The 27,784-nt window shown below is 31.4% G+C and overlaps 2 protein-coding genes across 2 annotated transcripts; one reads left to right on the plus strand and one right to left on the minus strand.

Moving 5' to 3' along the window:
- Nucleotides 1-1,554: 1,554 nt before the first annotated feature.
- On the minus strand, nucleotides 1,555-4,185 carry LOC131636701 (proline transporter 2-like). Its single transcript, XM_058907316.1, has 6 exons — nucleotides 4,054-4,185; nucleotides 3,747-3,971; nucleotides 3,070-3,164; nucleotides 2,445-2,972; nucleotides 1,960-2,190; nucleotides 1,555-1,870 (listed from the first exon to the last, which is right to left on the minus strand). Exons 1-6 carry the CDS (start codon nucleotides 4,172-4,174, stop codon nucleotides 1,721-1,723), a joined length of 1,350 nt encoding a protein of 449 aa, XP_058763299.1. The 5' UTR covers nucleotides 4,175-4,185; the 3' UTR covers nucleotides 1,555-1,720.
- Nucleotides 4,186-23,708: 19,523 nt separating this feature from the next.
- Nucleotides 23,709-25,865, plus strand: LOC131636709 (28 kDa ribonucleoprotein, chloroplastic-like). The gene is made up of 4 exons (XM_058907320.1): nucleotides 23,709-24,278; nucleotides 24,461-24,562; nucleotides 25,199-25,483; nucleotides 25,582-25,865. Exons 1-4 carry the CDS (start codon nucleotides 23,817-23,819, stop codon nucleotides 25,642-25,644), a joined length of 912 nt encoding a protein of 303 aa, XP_058763303.1. The 5' UTR covers nucleotides 23,709-23,816; the 3' UTR covers nucleotides 25,645-25,865.
- Nucleotides 25,866-27,784: the final 1,919 nt, after the last annotated feature.

Below are 27,784 nucleotides of genomic sequence, written 5' to 3' on the forward strand. Positions count from 1 at the left end.
ACAAGTATGCCACAGATTTAATTTCTATGGCTGGTCTGCAATCGGCTAATCCAGTGGATACTCCTCTTGAGGTTAATGTTAAATATCATCGTGATGATGGGAATCTGTTGCATGATCCCTTATTATATCGTCAACTCGTGGGTAGCCTTAATTACTTGACTATTACTCGCCCTGACATATCATTTGCTGTTCAACAAGTAAGTCAATTCATGCACTCTCCTCGCCACCTTCACTTGGCAGCAGTTCGTCGTATAATTCGTTACTTGAAGGGAAGCTCTCATCGTGATTTATTCTTTCCTACTGGAGTTCCTCCTAAATTGAGTGCTTATAGTGATGTCGATTGGGCAGGGTGCCCTGATACTCGACGGTCTGTCACAGGTTGGTGCATGTTTCTTGGCTCTTCATTGATCTCATGGAAAAGTAAGAAACAAGCGAGAGTCTCTAAATCTTCTACTGAATCTGAGTATCGTGCCATGTCTGCTGCTTGTTCTGAAATAATTTGGCTTCGTGGTCTTTTGGCTGAACTTGGATTTCCTCAAATAGAGCCAACTTCACTTTATGCTGACAATACAAGTGCCATCCAAATTGTTGCGAATCCTGTTTTTCATGAACGCACCAAACATATTGAAGTTGATTGTCACTCAATCCGTGACGCTTATGATGACAGAATAATATCACTTCCTCATGTCAGTACTCAGTTGCAGATTGCAGATATTCTTACCAAGGCTGTTCCGCGTCCACGTCATCAGTTTCTTGTTAGCAAATTGATGCTCATTGACAAGCAGCATCAATTTGAGGGGGGTGTGAATAGGAATTAGTTTAAATGTAATTATTGAGTGTAATTACCGATATATACGAGAAATAATAATGAGAAAAGTATCAAGCCAAGAATTGTTGACAGTTTCTTCTTCCATTTGAGGGGGAGAATTTTTTCAGTAACAAGAATTGGTATTGTAAGACATGGAGAGTTTGAGGATAAATCTGAAACAGCATGTTCTCCCAGACATTTTCCTCTATTTAATTGTAAAAGCTATTAAGTTGTATTAATGATGATGTAATTATATGATTACAGAATTTACAAAGTTTACATGTTTTTCATGAAATCTCGGGTTGTCTTGATTGTGGTTTTATTATTCCTATCTCCAGGTTTAATTGTGCTTTGGTTGTTTAAGCCCAAATTTTCTAAAGGAAAAGATTGTTAGTTCCATGGTTTTAAGATTAGTTTCATGGTTCTTGACAGATGCTGAGAAAGATGTCGCAACATCTTGATTATACATGTGTTGCTAAAGATCAGGTGTGACCTGGTTAAGAGGCAAACACTCACCATTTACCATTGGATGATCGTCCAGCGTTAAATTTGATCAAATGGTCCCCCCATATCCCATATATATATATATATATATATATATATATATATATATATATATATATATATATATATATTGTCACCTGATGATGATGAGATGTATACTCTCACCATAACTGTACTATCATCACCACTTTTAAAACAGTAACACTTTAATTTAGAAAAACAGTAATAAATCATTTACTACATAGTAAAAAATAAAAATGTTTATATACTTATCAATAACTTTCCTTGTTACAATAATTTTACATTATTTAATTTTGTAATGGTTTCCCACCTTATGCATATATGTAAGCTTAATTTTATTTCTTACTGAAACAAATGCATATAGTTGATGAAATGGACAATCTGCAATCATGCATCAGCAAAAAACTGATACTTTTGGATGTTGTTGATTATGAACCGAAGAGCTGAAATAGTTGTTGCAATTGTAAGTAGAAATGAAAATATAATGTTGATCCAATGCCATGCCTTCTTCTCTGTTCTAGCTGTCTTTCCCTTTACCTTAATTTAAACCAAATGCATAAACAAATTAATCATAAACAATAATAATTTATAGAATATATCTTATATTTAGAGACAAAGATACTAACCTTAAGAAAAATCATGCTTGGGAACATAAAGGTTAGGGGAACAAGTGAGAATGAGCCTAACAAGTTTACAAAATCACCCATAAAAGGAAATGCGGCCGCGATGAATGTGTTTCCGGTATAGAAGCAGACGCGTAGTAGAAACAAACGCTTGAAATTTTCCCCCGAATGCATACCTTTGCCGATTTCTAGAAATCTAGTGTCCATAGCTTCATGAATTGGTGCCACAAACATCTGCATTTTTTTAAACATTTGGTCAATTGTATAAATATTTACATGATGATATTTAATTATGATTGTACATAAAAAAAATTGGTCTAATAGCCTAACGCCGAAATTTCATCTCTTAAAGATGAATAAGCAACACGTGTCCGTGCAGTCAGATATCTCTGCACAACTATCAATTAAGTTGTTTTAATGTGACTGGTAAATACATAAATTTAATGTGCATAAGATATCTTGAAAGGGGTTATATGCTAATTACTTACATGTTGAGAAACTACGGATTGTAGAAAAACAATGACATTAACGATGACATTGATCCATCTTGGTCCACTTAAATTTTCAGGAAGATATGAAGATACCATTGACCCATAAGCCCAATATCCAATTATAGTAACACCATAATAGAAAAAAGCTCCCACTGTATATTGTGAGAACAATGCTTTTCTCATGTTCTTCACTGCTGGTTTACGTAGTGTTGACTGTATCTCAGGGAGCATGCCACTAGTGTTGGTAACAATGATGGCAGAAATAGCACCAAAACTATTGAACACCTTGTTCACAGTGCTTCCACTAATGGTGAAATCTTTGTTGGGATTTGATTTACCATCTTTGACTGCAACCGCGAGAAGAAATGCTATGTACGCGGTGGTGACAACCGCGGAAGCCCCGAGCCAATTTCTCATTGAAGATAATGTTGGAATGGAGAAGGAAAATATGAGGTATGCTACTCCTGTGATTACTATGAAGTATTGTAGCCTTAATGGAGAATCACTAAATTCTGAGTTTATTTCCTGTCAAAAAGTAAAATCAACAATTTTACTCTCAAAATTGACTTATTTGATGCATCTTATAGTTTATTATTTATTAGTGTATACTTAATTTATTTACCTTAAGTGCTTTGCCACCAAGGAGAATGAAACCCATGTTTCCAAGTAGCAGGGTCAAAAACTGAGAAGTCCATGTTAGGTGATACATCTTCTTTCCTTCACAAATTAAGGAGCAACAATTCCATTAAGAATATGAATTAGTGTAAAGGTAAGGGCACGATTTGAGGAAAAGATTTGTTATGACCATGATATCTTTGTCACATGATTTTTGTTACACACGTTAAGATTTTATATGTATCAACACAAGTCACGTGATTTAGGTCCTGACATCATGGTTTTTCATGTCTATGCACATACGTGACATGCTTTATGCACTAGACATCACAATTTTTATCACAAGCATCATCACTTGCAAGATATAGGCCTCGGGATGGTAACTTTTTTTATTTTTGTGCACACTTTAGTGACATGATTTAGCATTATTCAACATTTTTTTATGTCTTTACGCATCTTCTGCTGCGTTAAGCTATGATATACTGAGTGTTTATCTATGTGCGCATCAAACACATGATCTAAACCAGGACAGTACAAATTCTATTTTTGTACATCATTCGCATCTATTTGTAATTTTTTTCAAAATATCAAAGATTGTGAAGTCAACACGTGAATGTGATTAGTATAGTTTGAAACATTCAACAGAGAACTTGATACGAAACACTTAATTAATGTAAAACTAACCATAAACAAATCCCATGAGATCTCTGTATCTGATGAACCTACGTCCATCAATGAAATGAAAAGCAGCCAAGAGCCAATTAGCATAAGCTGTGTAGAATCCAACAACAAAAAGCAATATAACACCCCAAGTCCAACCAAGTGGAACCATAATCAAATTCGAGAAACTGAATATCCAACCACAGTTGAAACCAGTCACCAACATCAACCCCACTTGTTGCCACGAATCTGCAAATTAAAACATCATGTGAAAAACAAACCAGTTCACATAAAACAGAATTTAACTAAGAATAGAACAAACGAACAATACCTCGGTCAATAGTATGAGCAGTAGAAACATCATAAGAATCGTTTGAGGTACCATTTTGTTGATCATGTTCGAGGTTGAGAGTGAGAGAGTTATCATTGCTTGGTCTTTGTTCAACCTCCATAATGAATATTCCTAATTCATTCAAAAAGAACAAAAGAGTATAGTATACATATAAGTAACGAAAAGGTTGGAGCGCAATAACGTGCTAGTCAATGTCAGTCACAAATAATTTGGATAGATAAATAAGTGGATTCAAGATATGGAAGATGACTAGAATTTGTTTGTCATTTAGTGACGTTATTCAAACTTTATAATTAGAAAACTCGGATACGATAAAAAGTGTGAGATTTAAATTATTATCGGTTATTTTTTTCTCGACTACTAGATGACCGGCCTTTTATTATGAGCGTTTTTTAAGGTTTTTTTCTTCCCTCATACTATTGCTTTCTTTCTTTTTTTTAAATAATCTTTATAATACGACTTTTTTTTAAAAAAAAATAGAGAAAAAGGATGATGCACTTTTACACGGTCAACCAATCACGATCATGTATCCTACCAAATTATACTGTTATTTTTAAATTAGTGAGATGACATGGCAGAATGATATATTTTTATTGGATGACAGTGTAAAACTTTTTTACATTGTCAGTGCATCACCGTTAAGCCCTAAAAAATAATAGAAAATTTTAGAAAAGAGATAATTTTTCAATAGCCAATACCTTTACATACAAAAATATTTTAAGTACCCTATCATCCTGGCATCCAGTTGAAATTCATATATCACTCAACTAATTTAGAAATAGTAATTTACTATTCAAGTTAAGTCACACAACTAATTTTAAAATAGCAGAATGACGTGATAAAATACATAATGGTGATTGGTTAATATTGTAACTTATTTTATACTATGAGTGTATATTTTTTTTCAAAATTTTTTATTAGAAAATTTCAAAAAATATATAGAATAAAAATTATTTTGAATAACTCTTGATTAAAAAAATTATTTTATGCCAAAGTTTAGTTTAACTCAAATATTATCCATTTATTTCTATAAATTTAAAGGTTGATATTATTCATTCAGTTTTAAAATTTTCTATTTAATAAAAATAATTTATTATTTTTTCAATACTAAATGAGATTTTTTTTAAAAAAAATTCTCTCTATCTCTATCTCCCTCTTTCTCTTTTTATTTTTTCATTTTCAATATCAAAATCTTCAATTTATTATAATTTTATTAATTTTTTATCTATAAGTTATGTTATAAAACAAAACTTATTATAATCTACATTATGAATAAAAGTTCTTTCAAAAAATTCTTTATAAATAATTATGATCGGTATAATATTAAAAGAAAAACTAGTTTTTAACATTATAATTCAATCTTTATTTCAAAAATTCAAAAAATTATTTCATCAACAAACCGATGATAATAATAACTAGACGTCCACTTGCACGGTGTACAAGAAACTTTTATTTAATTATTAATAGTAGATATTATAATTTTTTTCATTAAATAATAATCATAAAATGATACAAACGACCGAACTTTACCTCTTTATATGCAACAGAGATAAAGTGTTCCAAAAAAAAAATTACATAAAAATAAAAAAACAATAATGGAACATGAAACTAGCAGTATTGCACTAACACTCATCAAAATTGAAAATACTTATGGTAAACAATATCACATTCCTCATGACTCAAATATTTCAAACGACGGACAACCAAAAAACCCAACAGTTTACCATTCATCTAACACCTTAATTTTGTTAAAGAAGGATAGATAATATCTCAATTCACCATTTGTTAGTAATATGCATGATAATTTAAGTCAATAATTTAAAATATAATAATAATAATAATAATAATAATAATAATAATAATAATATGAATTAATAGTATATATATATATATATATATATATATATATATTCTCAACAAAATTAAAAAATAGAAATAAATCATAAACTTAAAATAGTAATATTTATAGAGTAAAATTAAATCTCTTGCTTAATTAGTTTTGTTAAACATTTTTGCTCAACAACTCTTCTTAGCAACAAACACATTCACCATCAGTTGCTGGAACACATGCTAGAACATCTTATTCCAATATTTCTTTTGCACGAAATACATACTTATATTGTTTTACCTAATGCAACCAAACAAAAAGAACTACAAATATATCAACTTTATTGCTTTGTTTGCGAGTTTGGATGGGAAAGGAGAGGATGACTTTAGAAAATAGGAAGAATTGGATGAAAAGAATAAAAAGATTTTTGGTACGAGGGTTTTGGAAGGTTTGATTTAATTCATAACACCAAAAACTCATAAAATAGGAAAACTCAAAAATTGTATTGAACGAGTATTTTGGAGGGCTTAGATAAATTTTCAAAATATCTTTTAAGTTGTTATACTATTCTGAAAATTAAAAATTTAGTAATGATAATGATTCTTTTATCATTCTAAACAAAATCATTTTTTCAAAAAATGTCAAATGTTTTTCTATTTTTTTTTTAAAATTTCGTTTTTGAAAGTTTTCTCCTCCCCTCCCCTCAAAACTTACAAACATAGTCTAAGTCTCTGTTTGCGAGTTTGTTTTGGCTTTTTTTTAAAAATGATTTTTATAGTGTTACATAATCTTGTGAAAAAAAAAGTTTACGAATAAACTTCTTAAAATGTGATTTTAGCTATTTCATCTATTTATGGAAAAAAATTAGATATCAAAATTTTCAAAAATCACTTAATTTTGAAGCTATTTCAAATAGATTTTAAAAAACGGTTTTGAAAAATCTATTTTAAAAAATACAAAGAAAAAATCCATTTTTTTAATGCTGAAACAAACGGGTCCAAAAGAGACATTATCATTAATCTTTATTAATTTTTAAAATAATATAACAATCTAAAAAATATTTGGAAAATTTATGTGAGCTCTCCAAAATTCTCCTTCTTTTTTTCTTTGTTCTGTTTTGTATTAGTTTGGGTTAAGCACCCCTAGTGCTTTTAATATATCACTTTGCTTATTAAAAAAGACGAGTTCTTTGGTGTTCTGTATAAAATTAAACCCTCCAAAACTCTCCTATCCAAAATCGTTTTAATATATCTCTTTGCTTATTAAAAAAAACGAGTTCTTTGGTGTTCGGTATAAAATTAAACCCTCCAAAACTCTCCTATCCAAAATCTTTTTATTCATTTCACTAATTCTTTCTATTTTTTATAATCTTTTCCTCCAAACTCGCAGATAAAGCCTAAGAATTAGAAGGAATCATCACCCATCAACCTGTCTCATAAATTAGGTCTATAAATATATCTACTTAAGAGTTGGAAGAAATCATTCACTTTTTTATTGAAATTCAGTACATTAAGCTCTCTTGCGATCATTCTTGTAAGCAGTGTTCTCTTCATTTTATTTTCAACCATATTGCGTTATCTTTAAATTTTCAAAACAAATATAGAATAATTACTACTGACAACAAATAATATTTAAAAGTGACAGTCTAATTATCAAATCCTATTATAAAATATTTTATATTATGGATACATTATAAATATTAATAAATATATTTTTAAAGATTTTTTGTATGCAAAGATTAATTTAAGAGAATACTAGAAATATTCAATACCACATACAAAATCGGAATAATTCTGAAAAGACGAGAAATTACATGAGTTGGAACTTAACTTATAGAAGTGCAAAAAAAATTTATAAAATTCGTAAAAATTTCAATTGGCGTACGTAATATAACCTTGAAAAAATTATTTCCACACAAACACCTTAGTGCTCCAAACTATATTCGAAAAACTCCATCTTCTCTTCTAAAAAAATTATATATATATATATATATATATATATATATATATATATATAAAATTATATTTTCATGCAATATATATAAACTAATTATTTGACTATTTTTTTTATCTTACGGTAGTAAGATAGACATACTTACCACAAAGGTGACTACTCTTTATGCTCCATGTGCACTTTTAATCTTGATTAGTTGAATAAGTATTACGGTAATTCGTCAATTTCTTACTTGAAATAATAGCAATCCACAAAAAGGTTCTAGATAAGAATGTAAAAACAAAAAATTCTTTCACTGACTACATGCTTTAGAAATAGCGACAATTATGAGTACAATTGATGGAAGTTTAAAGTTGTGAAAAACCTGGCTTTATATAGAAGTGGGAGAAACGTGAGGGATTAGTAAGTTCCAAATAATTGGAACTTTCACAAAGCACGTTGAGTGGTTTATATTTTCTACACAATTCATTAACTATTCACTTTTCATAACAATCATATGACGCTCACATTGAAATCATCTAACTTCGACATCTTCACACGACTTTAGACATTGACACTAAAAGAAATTTTACCTTTTAACTATCCGCAATCAGTTATAGTTTCTGTCATAAGAGATTAAGTGCATATTTGCATAGGCTTCTACAAGCTTCAAAAATATTTTTAGTCCACTTCAATTTAAAAATTAATTATTTTTCTTGTTTATATACTTTTTTTAAATCAATTCTCCTCCTCTAAAAATAATTCTATTAGAAGCTACAAAGCTTTTGAGTTTAGTAAAATCAATTTTATATTTATTATATATTATTTATTACAACTTTTTTAAATTTTCCTTCTTCAATTTTCATCAATTATTTCTTTTCTTTTTGATTTGTATTAGAATCTATTACCATTTTGGTAATTATACAATTCAAATCAATTTTCCTAAAACTATCCAAACAACATTAATTGATGACAATCACTTCTATATTATTATATTCAAACATAAATCAATTCTTTTAAACTCAATTCTCTTGAAATCAATTCTATCAAACTCAATTATCTGAGAATCAATTCTATGCACAGCCAATCCAACGCTAACTACTAACTTTCACAAGACTTGAGTTTTAGGATAATTATTAATACTATTCATATGATCTTTAATATGAGAAATATTTTTTAATTTATTGTATTATTATTATATTATATTTTAGAGGAAATATGTAAGACTTGAAAGATGATATACATAAACATCTCTTAATAGAAATCTCTGTGTAAATTATTTGTTTGGAGCATTGAAGTTGAAGAACTTTTCCTCCGCGGGAACGGGGATGAAGGGGGAAAAGTTCTCTCGATGACACTTTGGGACGGGGATTGAGAAAGTACCCGTTGTCTCGAGGATTCTCCGACTCTGACCATATTATTTAACTTTCTATTTTATATAATATATAATTATATAATTTTACATAATAAATATTAATGTATTAAAAAATGAAGAGTGATTAGTGGATCATTTTATTTTTATGTTTTATTGTATAGTGTATTATTTCACTACCCAAGTACCCAACTCTAAAAAGTTCACCCAATGCATAAAATGTACACAACATCTCCTTCTTCTTTTTTTCTCAATTATCTTTGTCTCCTCCATACATCATTTCCTCTATTCTCTTCATCGTCACAACAACCACTCTTCTTTATTCATTGTGTTTATAGTAGTTACTCTTCAAATTCACTTTACTTCCATTAGTAACATATGTTTTTCATTTAATTAATAAATTAGTTGTTATAGATTAGTCACACCCACAAATAATCAACCACTTGCGCTAGACGACAACGGTGGTGTGGTGGTAAATTAGCCGAAGCATGGTAGCAACAAGTTCTATTAATATTTAATACTTGTTTATTGAAAAAATATTAGCAATAACAAGTACTTTTTTTTATTGATGCAAAATGTATTTTGATGAAAAGTATAGAAATTTTCTTAAAATTCGATCTCTGTGGATATCCGTGAGAATCTGTGGGGATGGAGAAAAATATTCCCCCGTAACGAGGATTGGGGACGGAGATGGAAATGAAATTTATATAAATCTTTCAAAATATTTATTAGTTTTAAAATATAATATCTATAGTAAAATTGAATTAAATCTCTTATAGATGATACTTTAAAATTATATTATTAAATACAATTTGTGCTTTAATTTTTATAGAAACAAAAATGAAAGCATTTTCTCACTCAATTTTACTTTCACATCTTCCACTTCCACGCTAAAAATTTTTTAACAAAATTATTTATCCTTTTTAACTTTCATCTTTTATATCAAAATCTATCACATATGTAATCATGTCATCAAGAGTGTAAGCAGATTAGACAAAATTTAAAAATCGAAATTCAAAATAGATTAAATTAGAAAAAATCAATCTATTTCAATTTGGTTCAAAATTCGAACTTGGTTGGTCTGGTCCTCTGCTTTTATTTTTAAAAATTGTGGAACCGATGAGCTAAATTGATATACATAATCATATAATATTTACAGGTAGGGATGAGAGTAGGTCAAGCCGACTAATAGGGATCTACGACCTAGTCTACAGAGACTCGGGTCAAGTTAGACTTTTTTTTAAATAGAAAAGACTTGCTTTTTATTAGCCTATTTAATTACAAGTGCTAGGTCATGGGCTAGAAAAAAAACCTTTTAAGTCTGTCAGACTGAAATATATAAATAAATAAGAATAAACTTATTATTATTATATTTTATTTATCCTTTAAAATAAAATACAAAAATAAATTTTAGTTATCTTGAAGAACTTATGAAGATAACCTGAAAAAAGCTTATAAACAATGTCATTAGATGTTTTCATAAGTTCTCTTAAACAAATGGTATTGCAAAACTTATATTAATAGGTAAACTTTAATAAGTAAATGCAAAAAAGTAGTTGGTTTTATTGATATTTTAATTTAGTAGTCTATTTAAACATTACGAATTGCTTATTTATAATGTTCAAATAAAATAGGCTTTTATATAAGCTATTAGGTCAAACATGTCTTCAAAAAAGTCAGGCTCAGATCTAAAAATATGCATATGATATGCCACACGCTAGACTTAGGCTTTGTAAATTTTAGTAGGCCAGACTCAGGCTTGACAAAGCCTACCTCGGCCCAGCCTATTCTCATCCCTATTTACAACTTATGAATAATTAGTCCAACAAAACATAACATGTGTGTGTTGTTTCACTTCACTTTTTCCATTCACACATTAAAAAAAACTCTAAGATAAGATTCACCATTCATCACAAATCTTAAGTTTCGCCGCTCATTGTCTCAATTTCAATTGCCTTCTATTATTCCACTACAGTTAGAACTTGGAACCACAAGATTAACGAATCATTGAGCAATTGAGTGGGGAGAGGGGTAGAGTGACAGAGAATTATATAGAGTATACTTGAGGATGAAAATATGAATTCATTCATTCACAAGATACCCAAAGGGTATATATACAACAATACATGATAAGATATAATTATCAAACAAATAAAACTAAATGTTTCAATTGTAGTTGATTGACATGTTATGTCAACCGATTGCACTTAGCTACTGTAAGTTTCTGTTTAAAGATTTGAAGGGGTGTAACTATTTAAACTATTATGTCAACCAGTTACATGCACGTAAATTAGCTTTTTCTCTTAACAACTACCACAACCATTCTTCTAACTTTTGTTCTAGTAGTCGTCTTTATATTTTATTCATTAATTTTCTAACTTTTTTCATGTATTTTTGTTTTGATTGTATTTTAAATTTTATGATAAACTTAATTTTAAAATGATAGTGTTTGTAATTGATGGTGAACTAGCATCATTTTGAATATATAGTACGAGTGAATTTATATTTCATGGTAAACCATCACTATTTTGAATATGTTGTATGCATTTATTTAATTTTAGAATGAATGAATTTATAATGGATGTTGAACTATCGTTATTTTGAAAATGTTGTATGAATTTTAAATTTTAAGTAAGATGCATGAACTTATTTAATTTAAGTTAAAGTTGTTTGTAAAAAAGAGAGTGTGGGATAATTTCTTTGAAAAAATGATCCTTAAAAAAAAGGATAGCATGAAATAGAATTTTTACAAAATGAATGTATTGTTTGAAATATGAAGTATTTCAAACTGATCAATCTAATTAAATCAAACTGAACCAAACCGATTAGTTTAGTTTGATTTCATTTCTAAACAAATAGTGAAAATAAATATAATCTCTAACCGATATAAATTTCACTAGTTTAGACGTTTTTTTAATGAAAGTTTATCCAAATCGATCTGTTACACCCCCTACATGGTATCAGGTATATTTCCATCAAATTCTATCATATATGCAATCATGACATCATGTATTGTTGAAACATATCTAATTTCCAAAGCGGGGATTAATTTAAAAAAATATATTCTTTAAGTTCTTCATTATTAGAAAATTATGTGTGTTTGTGTGTAATCAAGAAAACTCCATGTCTTACATTGCTTAGCTTACACATTATAGATAATTTCCAATATTATATAAGAAAAAAATTATAAGTCTCACATTGCTTAAATTACAAACTTTGACTAGTTTACTTCATCATATAAGAAATGTATATGTTTCATTTAAAACACGCCAATAAATACTTTTGAGTTTTTCCTTCCTAACTCTTTTTACTATGTGTTCTCGAATTGTCGAAGTGCCAACTTCTTCCTTTTTCGTTCTACTCGTTGAATTTCTCAAGTATTTTCTTGATTTCTCATTAGAGAATAATTTGAATTTCTCCTTGTTTAAGAAATTATTTGGAGTTGTCAAATGAACATTATTGAATTCTCTTTGGAGAATTATTTGAGTTTTTCCTCATTTGAAAAATTAGTTGGAGTGGTCAAACGACCATTATAGAATAATCTTTAGAGAATTATTTGAATTTCTCAATTTATAGTGGTCTTTGTGTCATCATAGAGTGTACTTCTAGACCGATTATCTATCGAGCAAGTAGTAATCGTACAATATAAAACTGAGCTATTTTATCTTAGAGGCGTTGTGGTAGATCATCTTCCTCGCACAATTTTGGATAATGTTGTGAAACGTCTTAAAAAGAGCGACCTAATCCACAACTTGACCCAACAATTTCTTTAGTGGAAAAGTTTCAAAATCGTAAATACAAATTTTAAGACGGTTTCAAACTACCATGGCTACAAAAAAAAAAAATTGGGTACTTCTGCTAATGTGTTTAACAAATCATTCAATTTTTAGGGAAGTCACTTCAAATGATGACAACAAAAATTGTGATTTTTCTTAAACTTAAAAAAGTTTGTTAGTGTTTTGAACAGTGACATTCTTATTTTTACTTCTAGATCAAACGAGCAAACTAACGGTAAGAAATCCTGTGGACTCAGATGGAATAGTTACTTTATATGAATCTGAATCTGCTACACAGATTAATGAAAATAGTTTACTATTGAGGAAAGAAATGTGGAAAGAGAATGATTATATTTACAAAGATCATATTTAGAATGGATTCACATATGATTTGTATGATTATTACACTAGTTGTGATACTGCAAAACAAGTTTGGAAAGATTTGAAAAAGAAGTATATTGTTAGTTGCTACCTGAAGTATCAATTGTCATGTCTTTAGATGAACAATTTCAAATTTATTTTATTATTGACAAAATGCTTCTTGGTTTGAACAATTTTAAAAATCTGCTTTGTCACAAAATAAAAGAATTTTTAATCGAGAGTATGATTATTTACCTCCAGATTGAACAATAATTTTAGAGAAAAAATCAAAAATAAAAAGTATTAGTTGTGTTAAGCAGCAAAAAGAAATTTGGTGCAGTTCTGAAGCCACATGGTAAACCAGTACAAAATAAAACTGAAATTTTATGAATCAAATTAAGAATAGGAACACTTAAAGGGCTTGAATTACTCCAGTTGCTAAGCATCAACAAATACTACCAATAAATAACATTTGTGTTTTCCCTTGCTTCAATTATGGAAAACTAGGTCATAAGGCTAAGAAATATAAGATCAAGTCTAAACCTAGTGTTACCCCATGTTAACCTAACTAATGAATAATTTATTTCTAAGATCATTGAAATCAACGTGTGTCATACCCCAAAATTTGCCCATACCACTTCTCTTGTTCAAATTCAAAATCAAGGCACAATGTTCATAGACACCCTCTCCAAACAAGGTTCAAGAACTAGAGTTTTGTTGTTCTGAGGAAAAATCAATGGATCAAAATCTCCAACACATTTCATAGGGTCTATGATATCCCACACTACTTCCATTACAAAATACAGGTCTCAATTCAAAGAGTTTGTCACTCAATTGCTCAGAAAGTCAACAGTCGACTAATTTGACCTAAAAGTCAACTATGGTCAAAGTACAGTCAAAACTCCTGATTTTTTGTCAACATCCTCATATTGAAGTATCATTCACCATTTGATCAAGAATTGATCATGGTTCATCAAGGAAAGATCAGAAATCAACAAATTCAAAAGTTTCTAAACCAGGATTTTCATAGGAGAAAGTTAACTTAACTTTGACCGGCCATAACTCCCACATGGAACATCAGAAATTTCCCATCCAAAGGAAATTGAATTCTCTACAACTTTGTCTCTCACATGCCAAGTCTAAAAGTGATTTATTTGAGAGATATGGTCCTAAACATTACAGGTCCCTCTAGAAGCTCGCAAAAAAAGCTGTTTTTGTCAGGAGCAATATCATTAAGATAAAATCTCCAAATAAAAAATATGTTCCAAAGGGGCTTGTAGAAGACATCTTGGGATTTCCAAAAAGTCCTATAACATGGTCATATGACAAAAATTGAAGGAGATATGAGGCTCAGAAGTTGGTCAAATTTCAAGAAGTGCTTGAAATCCTAGTTGCTAATTTCTATACTTTTGAGTTAATGGACCCAAGTTTTGGACTTTAAACATGGTTGATACATAAATAGAAGCCCATAAATTTATTCCCAAATTTTTATGGTATTTATTTGATTTATTTGGATTTTATTCATTTAAATGATAAAATAAATTAAATAAAATCATAAAATAGTGAAATAAATTATGAGTCTTTATTTTCAATCATTGGGAGGCCCAAATAACATCACAAGAGTGTCCAAAAAACGTGATAACCTTCTCATGGATAAAATCACCCAAAAATAGAAAGATTTATATCATATTTTCTTCAAAATTCCAAGTCACTTCATAACTTAAGGTCCAAGCCCAATTTTTAACCCTAATTTACACTCTTAAATACTCTCATACCTTGCGGCCTTGAGGAGGAGGAAATTAACACGTTTGGCTGGCCCTAAGAATAAACCCTAATCTCTCAAATTCTCACAAAAAACTTACACTCACGGTTTGCAATTTCCAGCGATTCTCAATCAATTTAAAGCGTCAATTCATACTTCTAAGGCTTCCAGGAATCGACTCAGGCCTTTACAAGATCCCAAAGCGTCCCCAGCACTGTGTTATTCGTCTCCACTTAAGGTAAGGTTCTTTGAAATTCGTATTCTTTGATTCAGGGCTTGCTAGCGTATTTGAAATGCATAATTGTGTTCATGAGGTCATTTAGGGCAGGTTCAACGTAAAACATGAGAGTTTCGTGGCCTGAATCACCGTTCACCATGATTAGGGCTTTTCGACTTGTGTTCTTCATAGCGCTTGCTACAGGCAATTTCAGGACGAACCAACAGTGCCATTGGATTCGCAAGGTTTGAATTAGGGGGATAGGGTCTTTTTCTTGTATCGATTCTAACGTTTTGCAGGTTCCAGAAAACACACCATCGGAGAAGATGATGGTTTTAGCCCTTGGCGGCGGCGCTGACTAGCCTGTATCCAGCATGGCAAAAAGGAAGCACGCGATTGGTTCGTTTGAAACCTGAGAAACCCATTAAAGTGCGCGCAGGAGTGTGATTGGTTGGTCAAACGCTCGAAATTCTCTCTCTGCTTCTTATTCGTCCGTCAATGACATGCTGGCCCCAGCTTGACTCGGTTTGAACAAAGCAATTATCAATTAATGTTTCATATATATTATTCTGGGGCTATATTATTGTCAGTTAATGGAAGCAGCGTAGATGGTAGCGCGTGTGTTTGGTAACCCAAGGGTCCAGGGTTCGATCCCTGGCCCTTGCATATATTTTTCATGCATTTTCTAACTGCAGGATTCCATGTCTCTCAACCCCCAAGCTTACCATCAGATCTTGGCCTCAGTTAATCTCACGCTCCTGAGAGCGCAGGTGCATCAAGGAACCTCAATGGACCACCACACCCAATCTGAGCTAAGCCTTTTTGTTTTTATTTTTAATTGCATGAATTTTTACATATTCTTCTTCTTTTTTTTTATTATAATTTCTTTCTTTTATTCATTCTTTATTTATTTAACAAAATTAGTTTTTTATATATGATAATTTCTTAGTTATTTATTTAAATCGAAAACTCGATTTTCTTTACAATTCTTTAATTTTAATTTTTATTTATACGCTTAATTAATTAAAATATTAGGTTTAACCTTATAATTATTATATTCTATTATGGCTCATCTAGCCATCTTATCGAACTTTCGATTCCATTAGCCTTTTAGGGTTTGTTCAATCCCATTTATTTATTTTATAAAATAGGGTTTATACCCATAGTTAACGAATCTTAAATGCACTAACGCTTCTCTTCTTCATGTCAATTCTTTTAGGGTTAATCAGAAATCTTCCGACTACGCGCCCTACCAATCAAAAGCTAAGTTTCTAACCTTTTGCTTTTTAATAATATTTTTATTTTGGTTTTTATTTTTGCCTTCTAAAAATTAGAAGTTTGCCTCACTAATTAATGAATTTGTTCTACACTCACCACTATCATTTTTCCGTCTAAATTCTCAGATGATCAAAGTCAATCAAGGATTCAAGGAAGATCAAGGCAAGGCATTCAGGATGTGGAAATTAATTTTTGCCTTTGTTTTCCCTTACCCTATAAGGGTTAGGTTTATTTTTTTCGCCTTTTAATTCCCTGCAGGTGTTTATTGTAATAGCGTAGGACTTTTATTTTTCTGCCTTTAATTTCTGCAATTTTAAAATTGTTGTGGTTAGTAAATTAGGGAGTGCAAGATCATCAATTAAACGTTAGATCACTAACAATACAAGATTAAATATTCGAACTGAACCACGTGATTGGTGCACCCACACACCTTTAGGGTAATCCCTCTTGTTGTCTTATATTGTTGCCTTATTAATTGGTTGCCTTAATTATGTTGCCTAAAAATAGTCAAGTCCCTCGATTCCGAGGATACCTAAAGCAATGTTGCCTGTTGCCTTCAAAGTTATTGAAACTCCCTCGATGTTGCCTTATGAAAAGTGATTGTCCCTATTGCTAAGGTATCCTCGCATGATGCCTAAAAAAATAAAATGAGTATTATATCATTCCCTTAGACTACCTGCCCTCTTTATGGCAAGGGACAGTCTTATGGCGAACGATTATTCTAGATGACCCTTAAACATCCAATTGAAAGACTTCCTGCCTTCTTATGGTATGGATAGACCCTTTCACCCGAAAAGCTAAAAGAACGACTTTTTCAAACTTAGGGTAGGTAGCTTTTAACTGCTTGCTCAATTCAAATTTCAAAATTTCAAAATATTTTCCCACTTCTTTTCAAAGAATATTTTCATAAAGACTACGCTTATTTACAAGCTAAAGTTCTTCTTCGAAATCTTTTCTTATTCAAATCTTTGTTCAAACAATTCAAACAAAGTGAGCTAAGCAATTAAGAGCCCATGGATAACCATGGATGCAAAGGGTGCCTTACACCTTCCATTTGTATAACTTACCCCCCGAACTCAAAATCTTTAAAAAGGTATTTTTCTGTTCTTTTAGCCTTTCTTATTGGATAAAATAAAAGTCGATGGCGACTCTTTCTTAACCGCGACATTTCGATAAAAAAAGTCAGTTCACGGTATCACAACGTGGTTGATGGATCTGATGGTTGGTGGATAGACATTAGCTCTTCTTATCATGTCTGTTTTGATCGTGTAATGTTCAATATATACATGAATGATGCAAACGAGAAAGTATTATTGGGAGTTGCCCACACCCCTTATGTTGCCAGTATTAGAGAAGTGGGGATGAAGTCCACCTACAAAAAGACTTTAATCTTTAAGGATGCCATTCATATTCTTGAGATTTAAAATAATATTGTTTCTACATTTCTTTTGAGTAAGTCATGATTTACTGAATCTATTAAGATAGATTTGTACTCCATCCCTCAAAACAATAATTGTATGAATAAAAGTGATATGTTTAATATTACTATGAATAAAATTGAAAATAAATTTACTAAGAATGAAAGTGAAGCGTATGATATATTTAAGAATTTTGTTAATGAAATTGAAAATTAATTTAGTAAGAAAATTAAGAGGTTTCATAGTGATATGAGAACTGAGTATGATTCTCCATGCTTTTATAGACCACTATACCTGAAGAGGAATATGAGATACTGATTGCTTAAGTCGTCATAGAAGAGTTTAAATATGCCATCTTTTTCTACAGGATGACAAATTGGCTAGGATGGTTTCAATCCATGATTCTACCATCATTTCTAGAATACTTATGTGTTGGTTATCTGTGGATGGTGCATGGGGCCTTCCCGTCAAGCCTCGATATGACTAATATTGATTTAATTCTGAAAGGTGATAAACATGTGTCCATGAAAAACTAGAGACATGTTTCCCTCTACAAGGTATTGTCAAAGTCATATCTAAAGTTCTTGCAAACTGAATAAAAAAATTTCTTGACAAATACACTCTAATAACCAATTAACCTTTATTCTAAGGAGGTCTATTCTTTGTGTGTTCATTATCGGATTTTAAACTCATAAACGACTGTTTTCGCGAGATACAATTTACTAGTTTAAAATTTCCTTTGAAAATTTGGAGTTTCTTAAGCACTTTCACTGTATTTAGAAAATTCGAGCTGAAGACGGTATCACGGTATAACTACTTTCGTATTAAATTTTAGCTTTAAAATATATTTTTCATAACTAAAAATTAGTCTTCTTACAAAGTTAATGTGCATGAATTTTATAGAGTCTCGTTAGTATGACAATCCTCACATTCCGGACTTGATATACTTACTCAGATATGTTGAAAGTAGTATGTAAAAAATATATTATTAAACAAAGTATAATTAAAGTAGAAGTGAAGGAATTGGAACCTAGAAGATTAATAAAAACTGAAACTTGTATATAATGAAATTGCTCCGAAGGGAGTCTTTGGTTCGATACATAATTTGAATAGAATCAACAACAATGTAAATAACAGGAATATAATAGTAGCAACTAATGTTGAAAATACTATAACAAAAATGCAAATAAAATCTCCAAGAAAAGAAAATAAAGAGTGCAAGAACACCTCAATGTGAGACATTAATGCTTTTACAAGTAAACTTATGGCTCTGGCAAAGCTTGGATGACAAAAATTGTGAACTAATGGCCTATTTATAATGAAAAATTCGATCTGCAATAGATGTGGGTCGTGCAACAGAAGTGAAGAAAGTGAAGGAGTGGGATAAACATCTTCTAATTATTGGTGCGATTTTTCTGGTAATTAACGTCATGATAGACGTCACCTAGGCTGGCGATCAGCCTGTCATGAATCCTTCAAAAGAATTCTCGAACATGGGCCATGACGAGCGTTAGCTAGGCTGACGGCTTGCTCGTTATGGTATTTTGACTTGACTTTTTCTTTCATTGACTTTTTGGCCGACGTATGGCCTTGGGATTGCATGACGCCCATCATGACTGCCTGTGCCCATCATGGCAACATGAAACTTAGAATATTTTGTCGTTTTTACTATTTTTCATCATTAACTGTGTAGCAAGAAGAGGGATATAAAATTCACATCCGATTGTATTCTACTTCCTCGTGCAAAACAATAGAGGTTAATTACTCAATACATTCTCCCACTAACTCTTCCTTCCAAGCGAGCAACCTCATACGTCAGTTCCACACCTCTCAATTCCCCCACCCCAAATCGTTCATTTTTGCTATTGTCGTCCTTTTGTTCTTCCCTAAATCAAACAACCTATTAAATCTCTCCTTCAAAGGCATACCATTTAACCTAAGATATATCCAAAATAGAGTAGAATATCCATCTTATAATCTCCAATCAATTTTTTCAAGAAACCACCCTCCATCAACCAAACTGACACCCTCCCTTATGTTTTTCAAATTCCTCGACCAAATAGATCCCACCGCTACCCCCAAAACATAATCGCTCCCTCCTCACCATACCGAGCACTCAGAATCCTATACCACAGATTTTCCATCTTAGTTAAAATCCTCCAACATCATTTACCAAGTAAGGCTAAATTAAACTCCTTCAACCTCATAAATCCTGAACCTCCATTTTCTTTTTTCAAACAAATAGTGTCTCAATTGATCCAATTTTTTTCTTACTCCTTCATTCCAAAAAAAAACATTAAAAAATAGATTCAAGAGAAGATAAGATACTTGAGGGCGCCTTGAAGAAAGAAAGAAAGTATACCGGAATGGAAGGCATGAAAAATTTTATAAGAATTAGACGACCCACCCATAGAGAGAAAGCGACTCTTCCACCCCGACATCTTTATTTTGATACTGTCAACCAGAGGATACCAAAAATCAAGGTTCCTTAAATCTCCACCAATAGGCAGCCCCAAATACAAAAAAGTTAGATGACTGTGCGTATAGTTTATAACACTCACTGCCTCAAGTATGCATTTTTTTCTCTTTCTCTCCTTTTTTTTTATAATTGACAAAGGGGGAGAAGTAGTCGAGATATTGTTGATATTTATGCACATTAAGGGTTTAATGCAGAGGGAGTTTCACAAGCTTTTACAACTTGAAAGAAGTAATGTACGCTACTCACCAGATTCATTATGTTCCATCGAATTCCAAATATCACTTTGATTAATTCATCAACAATAATCTCTCATATTTTCCAAACATAAAAAAGAGGAGGCTGAAAACATAAAATTATTGTTTGGTATAATTTATGTGCCTTAAGTATCATTGGTGTGTTTTGATGTTTTTGTCAATTCGATTATTGATTGGTTGTGTATTTGTAATTTGTATATTGTTTCATTCATGTGCTTGTACGCTTATATCATTTGAATTTGTTTGTAATCGCTTTAGCTAGTGTTAGTTTGTACCACTAAGAACCCTATACATTTCATCATTTGTGTTCCCTTGATCCTTGGGGTATTTTATTTTTTGAGCCCATGAAATATCTATTTTATCATTTCCATAGGCGTAGCTTGAATCACGAGTTCGAACATTTAAATTGGATGCCTTGGTATTTGATTCGAATCATGTGTTATATCTGATTTGATTCACACACTTGTGAAAGTTGGAATTTGCCTCTAGATAAAATTATTCGAATCACAAATTAAACATGATTCGAATCATAACCTTATTTGATTCGAATCAAGTGCATATCATGATTCGAATCATGCAGTTTGATACATTCCCCTTTTGGGCCTTTCTAGATTGATTCGAATCACACTTTCTTCTAAATTCGAATAACGTAATTTAAAATCCAATTTCCATCTCTCATTTAAATAGTTGTTTCTTTTGGTGAAAGTAATAAGAGTGTGAAATCTATGGTATACCCATAGAGACAAAAATGTGATTTTGTATTCTATTCTTTGTGTGTCTAGCCCCATAACCATGTATCATTCTCTTTTTCACTAAAACAACTGTTTTATTATGAATTTATGTTGAATTCATTCTTTTTTTGTTACATCTTGTTCTTGTGCAATTTGTTGTTGTGTTTGAGTGAATTAGAGAGAGTTGATTAATCTTGATGCGTGTTCATGGTTAATCAATTTCTTGATAACAATCAAAGCCAAAATCCATTCATCTAGAAATTTAAGAGAATCTTGTGTGTGTGTTCTTTATTCACCATTATCTAAAACACTTGATTAACACCTTGTGTTTGTATATTATTGTTAGTTCCATGGTTTTTGTAATTGGCACAATTATGCTAAAACATAGTTCTTATCCGATGTTAAGCAAGATGTTGTAACATCCTCTTCTGCTGTCATAACAGGTTTAGCTTGTATGTGTTTTGACAGATGTTCTGTTAGATTTTGTGACATCCTACACCAGAACATCCTGCCTGATTTTTAACCTTGAAAGGTTTGATTGAAAAATATGAGAATATGAAATATTTCGATAATCATTACAGGCACAGGTAATCAAGGGATGATTATGACAAATGCATATTAGTCTATATTTTTAGAAAAATAATCTTTGAGATCTCATTTAGAAAACTAAGATTTGATTTGATTTTATTTGTTCCTAATTTGTGAAAAAATCTTGTAGTTGTTTTCAGAAAGGAGAATATTGGATTCAGTTTAAAGTCCAAGCCCATTCTGCAAGAGCCTATAAAAAGGAACTTGGGAAACTTAGTTTGCCAAGCACTCACATAAGGGAAATCGTGGGTGAAATAAGGGTTGTAGTTTTGGGAGTCTCTCAAGTTTTTGTGTGTTCTTTTCTTTTGTGTGATCGCCTCTCGAACGCCCCGTTCTACACTTACACAGACTGGGATATAACCGTCATGTCCTCAGGTTTGCGCCACTAGCAACAAAAAAAAACAACAGAGAAATTTATAAGTTTTATAAAAAAAAGTCAAATCGCAAATATTTTATCAAAGATATCCATTGGGTAAAAATTAGACTCCTTTAGATAAATATATAGTAAGATATTCGGTAGTATTTTTTACTTCATCAGAAAACTTCTTTTAAAGTTCCGAAGAATATTTTTAAAACATATTATTGAAGAACTTATAAATAAGTTTTTCGATGTTAAAATATGTGTACCAAATAACCTGTGAGTTAAGTAGGCATGGCAACGGGGCGGAGCGGGGACGGTTGTTACCTCCCCCAAACCCAAACCCGAATCCCCAATCAATCCCCGTTACCCACCCCAAACCCAAACGGGGATGGGGAATTAAAACCCAAACCCGTCCTTAACGGGTTCGGGTTGGGTTCGGGTATCCCCGTCCCGCCAACATATATTTCGTAAAATCAATTTTTTAATAAAAATATTTACTTTTTCAAAAATCAAATTACATTATAAATAACAAAATAAAACAATCTCAAAAAATTTCATACATATATTTCAAATATTTAAAATGATAAATACAAATCAAATTATTAAAACATTAGCCACATATTTAATAATATAAATTATGAAATATAAATAATAATGTACATATTGAAATAAACGGGGCGGGTTCGGGGACGGGTTCGGGGTGGGTACTAGTGTCCCCATTACCCGACCCATCCCCATGTTTTCTAATCGGGGAAAACCCAAACCCGAACCCAAACCCAATCAAAGCGGGTTTTCCCCGTTAACTTCGGGGCGAGTTCGGGTGGGTACCCATGGGTCTGGGTTTTATTGCCATGTCTAGAGTTAAGACTTACGGTGAATTTATAATCAAATAGCTTACTTGAATAGTTTCTAGTTTGATGTATGTGGACCAAATAACTTGGATTAAATTATTCCAGTACGTAAATATTTTTCACCCTCTCCCCATGAATTGAAAAACTTGAAAATAGAATGAAGAAAAAAAAAGTAAAAAAATTGGACAAATGAACTATTTATATAAGAATATTTTGACCAAAAGTGATAAAATATTGGAATAGAGGATAAATGTTAGGGCACGGGCTAAATTTTTTCCTTGAATATATCATATAGAAGCCCATATTACAAACATGTAAGCCCAATGTAAAATATACAAACCTTGCTAATAAAAAAATAAGATAAAATAAAGTATTTCGAAAATATCTGTCGTTGTATTTTTACAATCTATCTATCCCCAAATCCATCATAAAACCCTCACACTACTTGAAACATTTTCATTTCTACATATCTACACCCTTATCCACAAACAACCACAGAGCGTTCTACACTTCCTTTCTCTCCCAATTTTCAGATATGTCTATCACTTCCTTCAAATCCCTCACAATGGCCGAATCATGTTTACTCTCCCAACCCTCCCTCTTCTACTCCAAAACCAAATCCCCATTCATCTCCAACTCCGCCAAGTCCTTCAAAATTCAAAACCCTACGTATAACTCTTCTAGGGTTTCACACTCTCTTTCCCTCAGTACTGGAAAGAGAAGAACCCGTTACTCTTCGTTGCTGACGTTTGTGGCTCAGACTTCGGATTGGGCTCAGCAGGAAGAGAAGGAAGATGGAGATACATGGGAGAATCAAGGTGAGCCTAAGTGGGGAAGTGAGACCGAAAGCAATGATGGTGATGGTGAGGTTGGGGGTTTCGGGGAGGTAGCGTCGGAGGAATTGAAGATTTTTGTTGGGAATTTGCCGTTTGATGTTGATAGTGAGAGATTGGCTGGGCTTTTTGAACAGACTCCCGGGACTGTTGAGGTTGCTGAGGTGAGTTTTGAATTTTTTTTGTGTTAATTGAAAATATTTGTAGATTGTGTAGTTGTGTGGTATTGATGTTATGTTATGGTTGAGGATAGTATGGATTTGTTGTGATGTTGTTGTTGTTGAGATTTGTTAGATGTTTGTTTTGCGGTTTGTGATTTATAAGGTTGTGTTGTGGTTTGTTTCAGGTGATTTATAACAGGGAAACTGACAGAAGTCGTGGATTTGGATTTGTGACGATGAGTACTGCTGATGAAGTTGAGAGGGCTGTGAACAAGTACAGTGGCTATGTAAGTTTTTCTCTTTATGTATGTTTCTGTGTGACTGATTCTGTGCTGTGCTATAAAGGATGGACACCGTAAACATGAGACTTGACATGTTGAAACGTGTAATAATTTGAAAAAATGAAGTAATTTAACGTAATCACAAGTGTGTCACCTCAATCATAAGAGATTCGTCTCAGGAACGGTTGTAAATTACATAATTTTTCTTCTGACATAATGAGATTGCTCTTTGTATATTTTTTTTGTTCTAACAATGCTTCAAGAATGAAGGTGTTAATATTGGTAGAAATGCTTAATATTGTAATCATTTGTTTTTTCATCATAACATTTGATGATTTGATTATCTACTTGCTAATGTATCTATTCATGTCTTCAATTGGGACCTCCATGCACTTTTATGAGTTTATTTTGTTAATACATATTTTTCTGCCGAACAGAATAATAACCAAGTCTTTGAAATATTTCTTCTATCACTTTGTTCGAATATGGAAGTCTTTCGTGTTTTGGTTTTTCTCTTTTTTCCAAACAAGTGAATGTAGAAAAGTACATGAAGCAATCCATGTATAATTAATATTTCTACTCTAATTTCTCTTTTGTGGTTTTTGTTGTTTATTTGGATCTAATTCACCCTTCGTATGACAGGAACTAGATGGAAGATTGTTGACAGTTAATAAAGCCGCTCCAAGAGGAGGACCAAGACCAGAGCGCCCACCACGTGCCTATGATTCCGCTCTACGAATCTATGTTGGTAACTTGCCATGGGATGTTGACAATGGTCGCTTGGAGCAACTTTTCAGCGAACATGGTAAGGTTGATAGTGCTCGTGTAGTCTATGACAGAGACACCGGCCGATCACGTGGGTTTGGCTTTGTTACAATGACCGATGAAGCTGAAATGAATGATGCCATTGCTGCTCTTGACGGTCAGGTATGTCTGAAGTAATTTCGTACTTGATCATTGGTAACATATAACATGTTTGAATCATTACAAGGATTACATGTATGATTAATTTCTCGATATTGCAGAGCTTGAACGGGAGGGCGATCAGAGTGAATGTTGCTGAGGAAAGGCCTAGGCGTAACTTCTGAGTTTAAGAAATTTTCACTTTTAAAGTGAGTGTTGTTGCCTGATTTCTCTTTTTTAACGGCTAAGGATACAATTTCAATTTTTTGTTTAATTTTCAAATGTTCTTTTTTTGTCAGCTGGTGTCATCTTAGATTTGAATATTTAATGTAAAAGTAATCGTCTTTTAGAATAAATATTCTGATAAAGTATTTGCCTATTTATAAAGTAAGTTTAAATTGTATTATTTTGATTGTCACCTAGCATAATTTGAATGTTATCATCTAATATTGAAGTCGGCCAATTAATTGCTAGAGCAATTACATAGCCTTATTACTTTTGTCCTATGTTTTAATTTTTCTCTCAACTATTTGAGAATGAAAATATCATAATCATTCGTAACTAATTTACTTTGTTGATATTCCCTACAATATTAAGAAAATTAAGAATGAAAGCAAATTGATTATGAACGGTAATAATCTTTTCATTGAAATTTTTAGTATAGTGCGAAGTGTCTACCTGTAACTAAACCAAGAGAGAAAATTATTCCAAACAAAATTCTCTCCACTACCATGCCATATCAACAGAATATAGAAACAACCTAAAACAAAGAGCATGCTGAAGAAGAAAAACTGAGATAAAAGAAACAAGGTTATAACATCACCATAATACTTTATATAACATGAATACTTAACAAGAGTTCAATATTAGCATTGGATTTGGTCTTTGATTAAGGCTCTTTTTTGCATTTTGAAGAGTTACTATGGATAATGTGATTTCAACTTTGTCAAAATATCGGCCTTGATGAATGTTTGTGGTGAATTATTGACAATTTCACATTGCACCTTTATACTATGGAGTGCATTTTTGGAAATTTAAAAATACTCTTGAGTGAAATTAGAGATACATACTACTTATTTTGATTTATATCAATTTCTCAACATAAATGAAAAATGGTTTCAATTCCATCAAATAAATTATATGTTCAATAAATATATATAAATGTCTAGTAAATTATATACGGTTTCAAGAAATATTTATATATTTTCAAAATAATTATTATTCTTTATACAAAATTACAAATCAACCCATAATAATTATGTGTGTATTTATATAAAATATATTTTTATATAGTGAAACAAATGATATATTCAGAGACACATCTCCAAATTAACTTTTGATTTGATGAATTTAGAGATGCATCTTTGTATTAAATTTTTGTAAAAAAGGAGATTTAGTGCGTCCGAAGATGTATCTTTAAAAATATGGAGTATTTTTGGAATTTCACCAAGGACTTTGGAGAAGGCATAAGGGTGCAACGAGAAATTGTCAATTTTTTTTTACAACTGCCATGGCCAATTTAAGAGGACCGCAGGGCCATTGCATTTTATTATGGGTTCAAATGGCATATTTGTTACCTTCTGCCATGCCCATGACGTAATGTCCACCATGAATAGGATTGTTAATATCTCCGGATTAGCCCTACATTGATTGTGTTTATTTTGCAACTCAATGAATAAATCAAAAGTGCATTTTCGATTTTGTCAAGCGGGAAATTGAATAAAACACCACCATGCTTTTATTTTATAAATGAGTAATTCACAAGTACAATTCAGGATTTGTCAAGTAAGAAACTAAATAAAACACCACCTTGCATGTATGCTTCACTCATGATCATACTATAATTGTTCTCCAAACCCTATCAAAACCCCCTTCCATGCTAAATTAAGTTTTTTACTTTAAAACGATATTCCTCGATTTTTTCACATCAAAAGGAACAAAAGAAGCTGAAACTTAAGGTAATGTACATGTATTTCCTTCCTCATTACTGGCAAGAATTCGGTTTTTGGTTTGAAAAAAAATGAATTTTGTGTCTGAAAGTGTATCTCCAGATTATTGTTGAATGTAATACGAAAATGTATTTTTCAGATTATTATAATGTTGAATTTGGTTTTTAATTTTTATCTATTATGACCGGCCTTTGATGTGGTGCACTTTGACGTTGTCCACAAAGTTATTGTGTTTATGTTGATGTAGATGTTGGTAAGTAATTTACGAATGACCAGGAGTTTGCTGTTCGTGAATATATGCTACAACGGATCCGCAAGGAAGTTACAAAATTAGGGTTCAGTGTTGTAGCCGGGAGGTCATGCATTACTTTATAGG

This window comes from Vicia villosa, linkage group LG1, assembly GCF_029867415.1.
Source record: "Vicia villosa cultivar HV-30 ecotype Madison, WI linkage group LG1, Vvil1.0, whole genome shotgun sequence".
NCBI classification, from domain to species: Eukaryota; Viridiplantae; Streptophyta; class Magnoliopsida; order Fabales; family Fabaceae; genus Vicia; species Vicia villosa.

Coding starts and splice junctions, on each gene's coding strand:
- LOC131636701 (XM_058907316.1), bottom strand. CDS start 4,174: ATGGAGGTTGAACAAAGACCAAGCAATGATAACTCTCTCACTCTCAAC. Junction 3,165..3,746: donor TCTCATGGGATTTGTTTATG/GTTAGTTTTACA, acceptor TAATTTGTGAAG/GAAAGAAGATGTATCACCTA. Junction 2,973..3,069: donor TTGGTGGCAAAGCACTTAAG/GTAAATAAATTA, acceptor ACTTTTTGACAG/GAAATAAACTCAGAATTTAG.
- LOC131636709 (XM_058907320.1), top strand. CDS start 23,817: ATGTCTATCACTTCCTTCAAATCCCTCACAATGGCCGAATCATGTTTA. Junction 24,279..24,460: donor GGACTGTTGAGGTTGCTGAG/GTGAGTTTTGAA, acceptor GGTTTGTTTCAG/GTGATTTATAACAGGGAAAC. Junction 24,563..25,198: donor TGAACAAGTACAGTGGCTAT/GTAAGTTTTTCT, acceptor TTCGTATGACAG/GAACTAGATGGAAGATTGTT.